General features: G+C 44.1%; 1 protein-coding gene across 1 annotated transcript in view; it reads right to left on the bottom strand.

The window, feature by feature from the left end:
* The window catches only part of LOC144692680 (testicular spindle-associated protein SHCBP1L-like), a 104628-nt gene extending 94455 nt beyond the window's left edge, over positions 1–10173 (bottom strand). Inside the window, exons 1-2 of the mRNA XM_078561774.1 lie at positions 9886–10173; positions 1088–1237 (exon numbers count right to left, since the gene is read on the bottom strand). Coding sequence (XP_078417900.1) covers positions 1088–1237; positions 9886–10173 — 438 coding nt within the window. The remainder of the gene's footprint in view (positions 1–1087; positions 1238–9885) is intronic.
* Positions 10174–15219: the final 5046 nt, after the last annotated feature.

Raw genomic sequence — 15219 nt, 5'->3', positions numbered from 1 at the left:
GAGCATATGAAATATAGGCCATTCGGCCCCTCAAGCCTGTTCCGCCATTCAATATGATCTGTTTGTGTTTCGAATTCCACATTCCCATCTACCCACGATAACCTTTGATTCCCTTGCCTAACAAGAGTCTGTCTACCTCCGCCTTAAAAATATTCAATGTCCCTCCACCACTGATGTACAATGGCAGCTGTGTGTACCATACAGAAACGCACTGCAGCAACTCGCCAAGCCTCCTTTGACAACACCTTCCAAATCCGTGACCTCTACCACCTAGAAGGACATGTATAACAGATGCATGGAAACATCATCACCTGCAAGTTCCCCTCAAAGCCACACACCATGCTGACTTGGAACTATATTGCCATTCCTTCAATATTGCTGGGTCAAAAAGCTGAACTTCCTTCCTAACAATCCTGTGGGTATACCTACAGCAGATGCACTGCAGTATTTCAAGAAAGCAGTTCACCATTATCTTCTCAAGGGCAATTAGGGATGGGCAATAAATGCTGGCCTTGCCAGCAAAACTCACATCCCGTGGAAGAATAAAAAAATTCCAACTTTCTCCCTGCCTACATTGCCTCCATCAATTAAATATTATTGATACCACAACAGTTTTTAAAGATGACTGCCCCAATACCAAGACACATAGACCAAGAAAGTTCCCTGATTTGATCTTCTGTCAGTGTTAAGTCAGTCAAACACAGTGGTAAAAGCACAACAATTTGGCCTGAGTGTCCCTGGCTAGGGCATAAAAAATATTCCAGGGAACCCTGCTCATTACACACCTTATGAGTAATGATTACTGAATAAAGGTATGTCTGGATCTTAGTTGGTAACAGATAAGGCCCTGATAAGATGTCCCCAACATGTGACTAATGACTCATTACGCAGGTCACACGTCTTGCCTGGGGAGGTATGGTCAATTGGGTAAAATAGTAAAGGGCTAACAAAAGTAAAATCTATGGGCAAGCCCATTAGGCAAAATAAACAAACCTATTAAAAAATGTAAACTTTTATAGAAATAGCTTTAGAATTCACTGTGATTCAGTAGTGAACAAAAATTGTCAGTTTGGAAAATGTAACCTACCTCAACCAAAACACCGACATAAGGTATGGATCCTTCATCATACTTTACAAAGAATAGCTCAGGATTTGTTTTCCATACTCCTAACCATGTACTTCTTGCACGGAGCTTTTCAGTGAGGTACTTGCTCATTGCTTCATCTGCTTCTTCTGCCTTTGTAGAAATAACAAATGTAATATTTTAAGTTTTATTCCACATAAATGACAAGACATGACAAGGCAGGCAGTAAATCTATTTAATCTTTTTAACAAGTATGTCCTGTAATTCAAACAAAATTGACATGATCTTTAAAATAAAATTGTTTTTCAGTTTTCTTTATGGCAGCCCTCCATTACCTCATTCAAGTTACTATTTTTCAGGTGTTCTGCACCATATATTCTAGGTAAACCTTAGTAATAGTATTTAAGCTATGAGCACTTTACTGAATTATTGGAGAAATCACAAATGAGCCAGATCATCTTCACTTGACCTCAACTTGTGTAATTTCTATAAGGGTAGAGGTGGATAGCAATTATAGATGAGAATCCTTGCTGATCTTTTTGCCTCCATAATGCAGGATGTTAAGATCAATTGTAGCACTCCAACTACTGTTCCAATTATGACCAATATTTCAGCAGACAGGGATCAAACCTGAGAATTTCTGGTTTCTGAGGTTTAATACTGCACAAAAAGCAGTAACTTTACCAGTATTTCATCAGGGAATATTCAGACTAGTGTTTAAAAGTAATAATTTTTTAGTGATTATCAATTATTCTGTACATCAGTGTACCCATTCTTCCATTAATTGTTTTTTTTTTATTGCAATGTCATAAAATAGTATTAAAGTGAATGCAGCTGCATCAATAGATTGATGATTAGAGGTCAGAAAGTAAGTCAACTGATTATTTCTTAAATTGACGGGATGCAGATAGTGTGCCCCAGAGTCATGTGCTGAAACCGTTTTTGGCATCAAAGCACATGTCTGGCTAATACTCCACCTGTGTGGGCAAATGTACACATTAAAATTCAGATTTTAGCTTTAAAAAAGGATGCACAAACTGCTAATTTTTTAAATAACTTTCACCATGTTAATTTATCTCAAAGCAGACAATTTGCATTATTCCCCCACCTCAAATACACTTTCACTTCCTCCCTGATTTCACTCATATATTGAAGACCATTGTGAAGCTATATTTACAAAAAGGCAGTGCTGAGGAAGGAATAGGAAAAGCTGTTTTTCCTTGCCAATTTTCTTCCTTCCGCTTCCTCTCCTAATTACATTGATTTTATATATAGACACCCACTGAACTCTGCCCAAGTCACCATTATTCATGACAGAGTGTGAATTATTAAGTGTGATTACTCAGCCATTGCAGCATCACAGTTGAGTCCAACCCTGTCTCACCCGATATCCACGATCATATATACTTCCAGTACAAGTTACGGACAATAAACCACAAGAGGAATCCCTGGTCAACTTCTCCTCTTTAAGTAAGGACTGCTCAAGCCAATTGTAATAACCATAGTAGAGCCTAGATGCAATTAGTTAACGCAACAGACGTAATCAAATCTGGTTCTTTCCTAATATGCACAAAATTTCAGTTTCATTGATATTGTTAAAGAGTGCTGTTCACAATGCACTACTTCCATTTACGATTTCAACTCGAGAACATGCTTTCACAAGTTGGAGAGTTTGACAGAAAAGTTCTACATTATTATTTTTATAATGAAAAGTAAACATGCAAGATTACAGGGATCAGTGCTGGGACCTGAATTATTTACAATCCATATTAATGACTTGGATGACAGGATCGAATGTATGGTTGCTAAATTTGCTGATGACACAAAAATATGTAGGAAAGTAAGTTGTGAAAAGGGCATAAGGAATTTGCAAAGGGATATACATAGGTTAAGTGAGGGGGCAAAAATTTGGCAGATGGAATATAATGTGGGAAAATGTGAACATGTCCACTTTGGCAGGAAGAATAAAACATTTAAATGGAGAGATTGCAGAACTCGGTGATACAGAGGGATCTAGCTGTCCCAATGGATGAATCTCAAAATGTTAGTATGCAGGTACAGCAAGTGATTAGGAAAGTAAATAGAATGTTGTCGTTTATTGCAAGGGGAATAGAATATAAAAGTAGGGATAATTTGCTATATTTGTATAGTGTATTGGTGACACCACATCTAGGCCTGAATTTCATGCTCTACCGCTGGTGGGTTTTTAGGGGGGGGAGCGTGAACAGCATGAATAGGCTTCCCGCTGGATTCCTACCTGCCCGACCTCTCAGCAATTTTATGCTGGGAGGGGCGAGACCTTGGATGGGCCGCCCGCCCTTGCCCCAGTTGAGGCCCTTAAGTGGCCAATTATTGACCACTTAAGAGCCGTTTCCAGCCCAGCCTCAATTTTTAGGCTGGTGGGGGTATTTCCCAGGTGTGGGGGAAGCCTGAAAATAATTGGGTTTAGGCTTCAGGCGGGAAGGGGCACCTCCATCCAAAGTCCCCTTCTAACTTCGAGTGCCCCCCCGCCCCCCCTCAGGAGGTCTGGTGGCTGCTGGATCTCCCTCCAGCTCAATTCCCTACTATCCACGCCCCCCCCCCAGGTCTTCCCTACCCTGAGACCCAAAAACTCATCTTTCCATGCACTCCCTGGACTTCATGAACTTCCACTTCGGTCCACTGCAGCTTCTGTTGCTGCAGGGAGCTAGAGAGCTGCTGACCAATCTGATTAGATTTCTAAGGTGGGTCTTCTTCCTGAGTGAGGGGCAGAAGACCCACCTGCAGCCAATTAATGCTCCTTTGAGTGTGAAATGGCTGTGGGGCAGGGTGTTTGGTGGGGATGTTTTTCCCGCTGACTGTTTGGATGGTAGGACAGGAAACCCTGCCACTCGAAATATCCTGGCCCTAGAGTGCTTTGTACAGTTTTGGTCTCCTTATTTAAGGAAGGACATAATTGCATTAGAAACAGTTCAGCGAAGGTTCGTCCGGCTGATTCCTGGAATGAGGAGGCTATCCTATGGGGAAAGGTTGGGCCTGTATCCATTGGAGTTTAGAAAAATGAAAGGCGATCGTATTGAAACATCTAAGACCCTGAGGGGACTTGAGAGGGTGGACAGTCAAAGGATGTTTCCCCTTGTGGGAAAGACTAGAACAAGGGGTCACAGCTTAAAAATAAGGGATCTCCCATTAAGACGGAGATGAGGAGAATTTTTTTTCTCTCAGAGGGTCATGAGTATGAGGAACTCTCTTCCCCAGAGAGCAGTGGAGGCAGGGTCATTGAATACTTTTAAGGCTGAATTAGATAGATTCGTTATTGACAACGGAGTCAAAGGGTATGGGTGTAGGAAGGAAAGTGGAGTTGAGGCCATAATCAGATCAGCCATGATCTTATAGAATTGCGGAGCAGGCTTTAAGGCCAAATGGCTTACTCCTGCTCCTAATTCATGGGCTAAGTCTTACATTCGTCGGACACACGCAATCGGTGGGCCCTGAAGCATGTGCGAAACATGCTTCCGCACGCAATCGGCTCCCAAACGCAATTTCACGCTGGCTGGCCAATTAACAGCCAATCGGCGTGAAATGTGTGCTGAGAAAGCCTCAGTGCTGCCGGGGAAAGGGTGGGGGAGCGTGGGAAGGGGGTGAGCACTGACAAAAGTGAGGGTGGTCGCTTCTAGCAAATGGCCTGAAGGCAGACAGCTGCTGCAGAGCTGTCTCAGGTAGCTGCAGACCTGGACAGATTAAATGGCAAGAAGAAAATGCAACAAAATGTGTCTATGCAATACATTCAAGCACCTGACAGCAGAACTCAAAAAACTTCAGGGTTTTTTAAATTATATTTCACCCTGGACATTTCATCCCGCCCTGGATCGAGGTTTCAGCTGATTGGCTCATCTGCCAACCATAAAAGTGGATGGGCCACATAAAATCGATTTCAATTGCTTCCTTAATGGGCTTAATTGCCAGCTTAATTGTCAGAGGTTGCGCTCCCAACTGCTGCACATGCCCGCTGAGCAAAATATCACGCAAGTGCTCAATGATGTTGGAACGTGCACCCGACGCCTTCTCGTGCAATTTCACGTGCTGTCAGGTTGGGCGCGCGCCTGCACAACCAGCATAAAATTCTGGCCCATATGTTCACAAGATTGAAAGACACCTAGTGTGCGTGTACTTAGCATTTAAAATGATGGACAATTCTCTAGGTTCCACTCTTTTTAATGGTTTCTCAGTCGGTGGCCATGCATCAACATTTTAGATAGTTTTGCACCATTACTTCCTATTTGTGAATTTACTCGTGGCAACAAAAATTAAGTCTATCAAGTTGGAAACAGCAGGCTGTGAAAAATAATTCTGTACAGAAATCTATAAACAAGTTTTATTTGTACTTGTTACAGAGCTATGCCAGTTGCATAACAAATATTCATGTCATTTGTTTCAACATACACTAAAACTAAATAAACCACCATCTAAATGGGAAAAGCACTGAGATACTGTAAGAAGCTTGCAGAAACCTCATGGATCATTCTGCTGTTTACCAAGCTTCATTTTGGAAACATCCCTCCGTTCAAAATTGCTTGAATCTGATCTTAACCTGACTAATTATGTTCAGTAAAACAGGCTATTATATTGTTAATGTCAGTTCACTATTAAATTCCCAAAATGCTTACAGTAGTAGAACATATTGGCTATATGCAGTGATATTCAGCACTTATTTCAATGGGTTCAGATGTTGTCATGAATCATAATATCAAATCTTGGGCAGGTTACGGCCGTCAGGTGAAATCATTCCCGTACATTGATCATTGTGTTGATATATCACTCTCGTGCTCATAAGGTCATTTTTATTCTACTTTGGGTACCATCTTTTTTGACAGCAAACACGATAAAAATAAATTTAAAAAGTATTGGAAATTCATAGCAAGAGAGTCAACACTGAGGTGAGAGTGACTGCCCTTGACATCAAAGCAGCATTTGACTGAGTGTGGCATCAGGGAGTCCTAACAAAACTGGAGTCAACAAGAATCAGGGAAAACTCTCCGCTGGTTAGAGCCATACCTAACACAAAGGAAAATAGTTGTAGTTGGGATGGAGGTCAATCATCTCAGTTCCAGGGCAGCGCAGGAGTTCCTCAGGGTAGTGTCCTAAGGCCAACCATCTTCAGCTAATTCATCAATGACCTTCCTTCCATCATAAGGTCAGAAGTAGGGATGTTCGCTGATGTTTGCACAATGTTCAGCACCATTCGCAACTCCTCAGATACTGAAGCAGTCTAAGTTCAAATGCAGCAAGACCTGGAAAATAACCAGGCTTGAGCTGACAAGTGGCAAGTAACATTCGCACCGAACAATGACCATCTCCAACAAAAGAGAATCTAACCATCGCCCCTTGACATTCAATGGCATTACCATCACTGAATCCCTCACTATCAACATGCTCAGAGTTACCATTGACCAGAAACTGAACTGGACTAGCCATAAAAATACTGTGGCTACAAGATCGGGTCAGAGGCTTGGAATCCTGTGGTGAGTAACTCACCTCTTGACTCCCCAAAGCCTGTCCACCATCTACAAAGCACAAGTCAGGAGTGTGATAGAATACTCTCCACTTGCCTGAATGAGTCCAGCTCCAACAACACTCAATAAACTTGACACCATCCAGGACAAAGCAGCCCGCTTGATTGGCACCCCATCCACAAACATTCACTCCCTCCACCACCAATGCACAGTGGCAGCAGTATCATCTACAAGATGCACTGCTGGAACTCACAAAGGCTTCTCAGACCTCCCAAACCCACAGCCGCTACCATCTAGACTAACAGGGGCAGCAGACACCTGGGAACACCACCTCCTGGAAGTTCTCCTCCAAGCCACTCACCAACCTGACTTGGAAATATTTCGCCGTTCCTTCACCGTCGCTGGGTCAAAGTCCTGGAATTCCCACCCTAACTGCACTGTGGGTGCACCTACACCACATGGACTGCAGCGGTTCAAGAAGGCAGCTCATCACCATCTTCTCCAGGACAATTAGGGATGGGAAATAAATGCTGGCTTAACCAGCGACACCCACATCCCATGAATCAATTTTTTAAAAAGCTGTTAAAGATTGGTTACGACATCACTACATCCTTAAAGGTGCTGACTGATCTGTGTATTTCCAACATATTTGGTCTTCATTTCATATTTCCAGCATTTGCAGTTTTATTTTACAATGATGGGCAGACAGCTTCATGTAATTGGTGACTTTTAAACTTTCAAAGTAGGAACTATTGTCACCTAATGAATGCTACTTTCAATTAATAATCCAGTTTATTACAGGTAGATAATACTTAAACTTGGATTAGTTTTGATTGGGACATGGTTTTTGAATTATAGACAGATTCCACACAAAGACAATGGGGTGAATTTCTATGGGGGTTCTCCCATTCATCATCTGTAACTTCAGCAGGAAAACAACACAAATGACGTTTACTCAATGTTTCCAGGATTTCCATGACTCCTCCACTCAAGTTATAGCAGATGAGCATCTGCAGAAATTTACTCCCAATATCTTAAGCAAGCCTAGCACGAATATTGGTCCTAGATGTGTCAAATGCCTGTGCTTTACATGAAGTTTACATTGGGACACCTGGTCAGCATTCATTCTATTGTCCCTGCTTCTCCTCTCACCTATGCCTGCAGCTGTTGTTCAGGAAAGTAACACTCTGCCACATTCTATGGGAAGGGATTCTTGGTTTCATGATAGTTTCATCTAGAACATAATTTCATGTAGGTTGGGGAGGAGAGATGAGTCCCAGTATAACTACTGGGGTAGCAGAGTATCAGTGTGAACAAAAGCATGAGGGGAAGAAGGCAGCAAGCAGGAATGGCATCCCAAGAGGACAAAAACAGGACGTGGGACAACTGGCAAAATTGAGATGATCCTGTAAAAATTGGGACAGTTGGTCATCCTGCGTGAACTGGTAGAGGGAGCAAGTGTGAACTACTAAGGGATTCATTTGTGAAATGTCTCCATGCCATTTTGCAACTACAGTACCATGGGCACCAATACATATTGATAATTTCTCCACAATAAAACCCAACACAATTTGCCACAATCTTCTATATAAGTGACAATATTGGGGAAAACTGCAGCTTATGTATTACAACTGTGCTCCATTGGACTGGACTATTTGACGCAGTTATTGAGTTGTTTCAAGGCTGTGCCTGCGTTTTTTTTTGAATAATCGACCAGTTTGTGCAAGTTTGCGGGCTGGCATGCAAGTGTACAACAGATGGGGGCCATAGCGCCGCCCCCCCTCCCATAAGACCATAAAACATAGGAGCAGAAATTAGGCCATTCGGCCCATCGAGTCTGCTCCGCCATTCCATCATGGCTGATAAGTTTCTCAACCCCATTCTCCCACCTTCTCCTCGTAACCTTTGATCCCCTTACCAATCAAAAACCTATCTATCTCGGTCTTAAATACACTCAATGACCTGGCCTCCACAGCCTTCTGTGGCAATGAATTCCATAGATTCACCACTCTCTGGCTAAAGAAGTTTCTCCTCATCTCTGTTCTAAAAGGTCTTCCCTTTACTCTGAGGCTGTGCCCTCAGGTCCTAGTCTCTCCTACTAATGGAAACATATTCCCCACGTCCACTCTATCCAGGCCTTTCAGTATTCTGTAAGTTTCAATCAGATCCCCCCTTATCCTCTAAACTCCATCGAGTATAGACCCAGAGTCCTCAAACGTTCCTCATATGTTAAGCCTTTCATTCCTGGGATCGTTCTCGTGAACCTCCTCTGGACCCTCTCCAGGGCCAGAACATCCTTCCTGAGATATGGGGCCCAAAATTGCTCACAATATTCTAATGTGGTCTGACCAGAGCCTTATAAAGCCTCAGCAGCACATCCCTGCTTTTATATTCTAGTCCTCTCGAAATAATTGCCAACATTGCATTTGCCTTCCTAACTACCGACTCAACCTGCAAGTTAACCTTAAGAGAATCCTGGACTAGGACTCCCAAGTCCCTTTGCACTCCAGATTTCTGAATTCTCTCCCCATTTAGAAAATAGTCTATGCCTCTATTCTTCCTACCAAAGTGCATGACCTCACACTTCCCCACATTGTATTCCATCTGCCACTTCTCTGCCCATTCACCCAACCGGTCCAAATCCTTCTGCAGCCTTCCCGCCTCCTCAATACTACCTGTCCCTCCACCTATCTTTGTATCATCTGCAAACTTAGCCAGTATGCCCTCAGTTCCTTCATCTAGATCATTAATGTATAAAGTGAAAAGTTGTGGTCCCAACACTGACCCCTGCGGAACTCCACTAGTCACCGGCCACCATCCTGAGAAGGACCCCCTTATCCCCACTCTCTGCCTCCTGCCAGACAGCCAATCTTCTATCCATGCTAGTACCTTGCCTCTAACACCATGGGCTCTCATCTTACTGAACAGCCTCCTGTGCGGCACCTTGTCAAAGGCCTTCTGGAAGTCCAAGTAGATAACATCCATTGGCTCTCCTTTGTCTAACCTACTCGTTACCTCCTCAAAGAATTCTAACAGATTTGTCAGGCATGACCTCCCCTTGATGAAACCATGCTGACTGTGCCCGATTTTACCATGCACTCCCCTCCCCTCCCTCCCTCTCCTCTTCAAAGTTACAATCACACATCCATGGCCTCCCTGCGCCTACAGCCTCACACCGTTTTCCGCACCTCTTGCTCCTGGCCTTTGGCTACCTGTGCATCCCACTTCCCCCTTCCTATCGACGCGAACCTACTCATTAAACTTCTCCTGGTTGCTTCAATCTCTTTTCCTTCCAATTTTGCTTTATACCTTGCAAGAAGCTAAAATCTGATCACAGTACAGGTTCATCCTGCTCTCCGGGGTGAATTTGACGGTTGACACATAAACTGGCGGCAGAACATTCGCTTCTTCCAACTCCTCGGACTCTGCCGGCCTGCGCTTCATCTCCCGCTGAGCCGCTCTCACCGGCCGAGGGGAGGAAGTCAGAGGTCGAACAGAGCTGCTTTCCCCAGCGCTCTTGTCATCCAACTCAATCTCCGCCGAATGACTCATTTGCGCCTCACAGGCGATATCCTTCTCGGAAGAGCACGACGCCATGACCGCGCTCACCCGTTACTCTAAGCCCCGTCCAACCAACCGCCCACAGGAGCGCGCGGTACAACCCGCCTGAAATAGGGGCCGTGCTGGGAGGGGAAGGAGCTGGGGAATGGGCGCGCGAGGGAAAGAGCGCAACCGCGCTAGAGCACGTGACCGTGCTAGAGCACGTTCTGTAACAGGCAAAACAACAAGGAACCATTTGACACCCAACGACATAAAGACCACGAGACAATGGGCACGCTCCGGAGCGCAGGCGCAAAATTGGGCTGCGGGCGGCGACCAGAAAAAGCGCACGTGATAGGCTCTGGTTTTAAATTGGCGCGTGCGCGGCGTAAAGGGGTCCGTTAGCAGACAATGCAACGTGAAGGCGATTTTGGTGTGTAATAAGGTGATGGTCTGGAGTTTTGTTGCATTTGATTTTTTTTTTGTATTTTGGTTCCTTAATCCTTTTTTTTTCCATATTTTACGCTGAAGCAACAGCAGCTCCTACAAATGTTCAATTGTAGAGCGCTGGTTTCCTTGCCCCAACATGTGCCATCCTTTGGCGAAGAGCAAGTTCATTCAACTATCCTGCTACACGGGAGGGAAGACATCGGAAACTGCAAGGTTTGTTGAGGATAGTTTTCGATGTGCGGATGTGTTGAAATGATGGGTTATCGGCTCAAAAATAATTACATTTCTGATTAAAGCTGGATTGTTGGGCGTTTTGTTGATATGGCAATGGCAGCCGTAGTGGTAATTACCTTGTTTGTGAGAAGTGGGCATGGCATAGCAGGGGAAATTGGCCTTCACTGCTAGCGTGTAACGGGCGATAGATAACAGTTTGGCAGCTCATTTTACACCTATCTGATTTTCTTCTCCCTTCCCAACTTCACTTATCCGCTTCATTGAGCGCGGGGAAAAATGTCTGGGTTAAAAATTCAATAAGGCCCGTTATCGGGCGCGGTACTTGTGATGTCTGATTCTCCTGGCTCAGGTGATTTGGTGCAGGCGGCACGCAAACTTAGTGCTCTGTTCACCACCATGATTGTGGCCTGCTGCCCAGTGCTGAAACTCTTTCGAGTTATCAACAGTCACAGATTGCAACTCGTTCGAGTACAATCACAGTTCTTGGTTTCCGGGAGTGGGACATGAACCCACAACCCTCTGATTCAAAGGATGGTGCTATGAACTGAGCCACAGCTGACACCTCCCAGTGCTGAATGTGCTGTTGACCGTCTCCATGCTCAACAGATGGTAAGGTGTGCGAGGCTAATACGAGTTTGTAAGCCAGCCTGCACCCAGCGTGACTGATTGTACTGCATCGATTAAGGGATGCCTTTTGTCACTTATTTCTAGGAGAGCCTGTGAGAGGCTGAGTCTGGGAGCCTCCTCTTGCCTTTGCCTCTTTTTGTGACAATACAGTCGGCCACCAGCCGGAGTTATGATCACCTCCTCCCCTGCTCTTATGGTCACCAGCATCCCTTGCCCTGTTGTTTGGTCAAAATAGCCCTTATTTTATCTCATAAGAATTAGTCATCCTGCCTGCACCTCTTGAAGAAGGGTGGGGGGTGGTGGAGTTGTGCTGGCTGCAGCAGCTGGTTTATCTGTGTGTGTGTTTCTTTTTCAGAGAAGGAATAAGACCACCAATGGGGCAGCAGGCTAGAGAGTGTTCTCTCGTGCAGTGCTGGCAGCCTTATTGTTGGAGGTGGAAAGTAGGATAGTGGCCATTTTCCTTAGGGGGCCAGGAGAATATAAGAATATAAATAGGAAGTCCTCCATGTGCACACTGTGAAGAGAATGGATGGTGGCCATGGAGATTAATTCAGAGTGTGGCCCATAGGACCTGCAAGGCTGCAAAATGTTCAATGATCTGACATGGGTGGCCAAGGTCACTGAATGCATCTTCAAATGCCATCTCCTACCAATGTACCACCAGATTTCTCAATGCACAACAGCCCTATCACTTACCAATCAGGATTCATGTCTAATGTTCAGATGTTCCACTTCAACTTCGCATACCTTGCAATCCTGACACCCACATCTCAATTTCCATGTGGTTATAGCTAGTCATCAAGGACATGCACATTATCCAAAAACCTTATAACACACACACTGACACCCTTCCCCTTTCTTGCAGGGCAAGGTCGCACAAGAAGGCAACAGGAGCAAACCACTGGTGGACAGACATGCCTGCATCTCATGAGCTCCTTTGCAGGAGATGGTGCTGCTAATTATTGGACTGGCAGAGACAAGTAACTGGCACTGCAGTGAATATCCAGGAAACCTGAAACTTGTCTACGAGGGTGGTGGAAGTGGTGACAATCAATGATTTCAAAAGGAAATTGGATGGACACTTAAGGGAAAGAAACTTGCAGGGCTATGGGGATACAGCAGGAGAATGGGACTAAGTGGATTGCTCTACAGAGAGCTGGCATTGAATTGATGGGACTTCTGTGGCGCACAATATTTCTGCCTTATGCAGTTTCTCAAATCCCATTTGACCCTCATCCCATTATCTGGCATGAAGTGCCAATGGTGTAATAGTAAACCGCCTGCTTTCCACCCAATACCCCTTCTTTCACTCTAACCTCCCTCTGCATTTATGCTTTAAGGTATCCAAGACCTGCCACCAGGTCAGCTAGTGCAGTCTCCATGAGAAGCAGCAGACTTCTGGTGAAGAAGCATTTAATCTGAGATTCTCAGCTACCAACTCATTCTGGCATGCTTCTACTTTAGGGGGTAGTATAAAAGGCAGGATCAGCATGTGGTGAGTCAATGGGTACAAGTGAGCTGCAGCAAGGCCAGGGGAAAGCATAGCACACAGGACAGTTTCCTGGAGGACAAGATTGCAATCTAATTCTGTTGCAGAGGACTTTGGGGCAAGTACAGGATAATGCTAATACATGCACACAAATATACTTGGGGTACTGTCAGGACTGCCACAGAGCCAGCTGTCACTTCCAAGGAGAATAGAGGGGTATGGTTGCAAATTGTCACATGGCTTAACGTGGAGCTTGAACCTCATGCTTTCCAGTGTGGAAATAGTGGCCAACTCCATGACAGCACTTGCAGACTCAGCTGTGATGCAGCATCTGGTGGCTGATAACTTGCATTACAATGCAGGGATGAGAAATCTTTGACATTTGGTGGAATTCTGATTTGGGGATCATAGAATTCTACCCTTTAATTTTTTTCTGACCACTGCCTCTACAGTGTATTTGAAAAACATCTTGCTTTAAACATTTTGGAGCATAATGCGACTCTGAATTTATGAAAGCAACAACAGAAAGCGAACAAATTTGCTATTGATTCTGGCAGAGGGAGATGTGTGAGTACAGTGTGCCTTCTGGCCGCCTGATCAATGCATTGACCTGTGGCTTTGTCAGATGTGGTGCCGGAGTGCAAGCTCCTGGATAAGGAGGGATGGATCAACCATGGCAAGTGAATGTTACAAAGTACGGATTCCAGGGATAGTTCCAAGATTGCTGTGGCCTAGAACACGAGGTGGGTGGATGTGGCATCCTGAGGATGGCTGGCGAGTGGGAGAAAATTGGATGACAGCTGACTTCCAGAGAGCACAGTTCACAAGGACTGTGCAGATGTACAACTGTGCTGCTTTTATTTGCCCTTCACCTCCCCCCACCCCCTCTTCCTCCCTCCCTCCTAATAGGTGCCAACTGGTAAAAGGTGCTTAGCTTTATTGAACTCAGCTGTACAATTGAAAATTTGCATAATTGGTTTCACTGACAGAAGACAGAACATTTTAATTTGTAATTTTGTTTTAGTAAACCTTGCAAAAATATGAATTTTAGAAATGCAGCTTCAAGTAATTTGGAGATTATGGCTGCCGCCATATGTTTGGAGAAGTGATTCAAAGTTCTTATGTACATAACAGCAATTTGTATTTATAAATGGGACATTATTACAGTAAAGTCTAAGGTGCTTCACAAGAGCATTATAAAACAAAGTATGACACCAAGTCAGCGATATTAGCTCAAATACTTGGTAAGGTATTGTCTTCCATTAGAGATCTTCACAAGAGGTGCACTGTGAGCAGTCGATGGTCCTGTTACTCGGTATGGTCTAACTAGTGTTTGGTACAGGATTTCCTTTATTGCCATTGAGTAATGGAAGCTTTGTTTCACAAACCCAAGTACCTTGAATGCCTTGTGGGCTGATTGTTGACTTTGTATGTTCCACTTTAAATTATTTTGGATGTGGCTTCCCAAGTAATAGCATTCTTTTGTAACTTCAAAGGGGGAATCATGTATAGTTGGGTACTAATGAACATCACGTATTGCTGTTTGGTATAATGTTGCATCTCTCTACATTGAATTTAATCCCCCATTTGTCAAGATTATTTAGCTTTTCCTGGGTGCTACCTCATTTGTTGCTTCAGTAATGGCTCTACAGACAATCTGCAAAGAGTTTGATCTGTCTTGATGTTCCATCCTGGATGTGATTTGTAGAGAGAGGAAACAAGTGTGGGTCCAGGACAGTACCTTGGGGCACTGCTTAAGTGCCTGGTTAAGGCTGGCTTCCAGATTGAGGCTCCCCCATTCATTGACTCTTTGCTGTTTGGTAAGAAATGTTCTTTTCCTTTGCTTAGTATTTCTTCAGACTTGATAGTGATCTAGTTTGTCCTATAGTTTCGCATGTGGTACACAGTCGAAAGTCTTGGAAAAATCTAAAATAGCTAGACCTGTGGTGATGCAATTGTCAAGGTTATAGGTCAGATCGTGGATGGTAAGGATGAATTGTGATTCTGCTGACCTGGCTTTATGAAAGGCATGCTGTTTGTCAATAAAGATATTCTGCCCTTCAAGATGTCTCATTAGCTGACTATCAACCATATGTTCTAGTAATTTACAGCAAACACTAGTAGGCGAAGTAGGTCAGTATTTGCTGGATTGGAGAGACGTTAACTTATAGCAAGTCAACAAGTAGTTTTCCTGTGTTTATGGATTATTGAAAAATTTACTATAAATACATGATGCAAGCTTATTTCCTGCAGTTTTAAGTGCATGGTTTGGAATGTCATCAGGACCACAGTTTCAGATGGAT

Source organism: Cetorhinus maximus, chromosome 17, assembly GCF_964194155.1.
Source record: "Cetorhinus maximus chromosome 17, sCetMax3.hap1.1, whole genome shotgun sequence".
NCBI lineage: Eukaryota > Metazoa > Chordata > Chondrichthyes > Lamniformes > Cetorhinidae > Cetorhinus > Cetorhinus maximus.
This window is presented reverse-complemented; position numbering and strand designations above follow the sequence as displayed.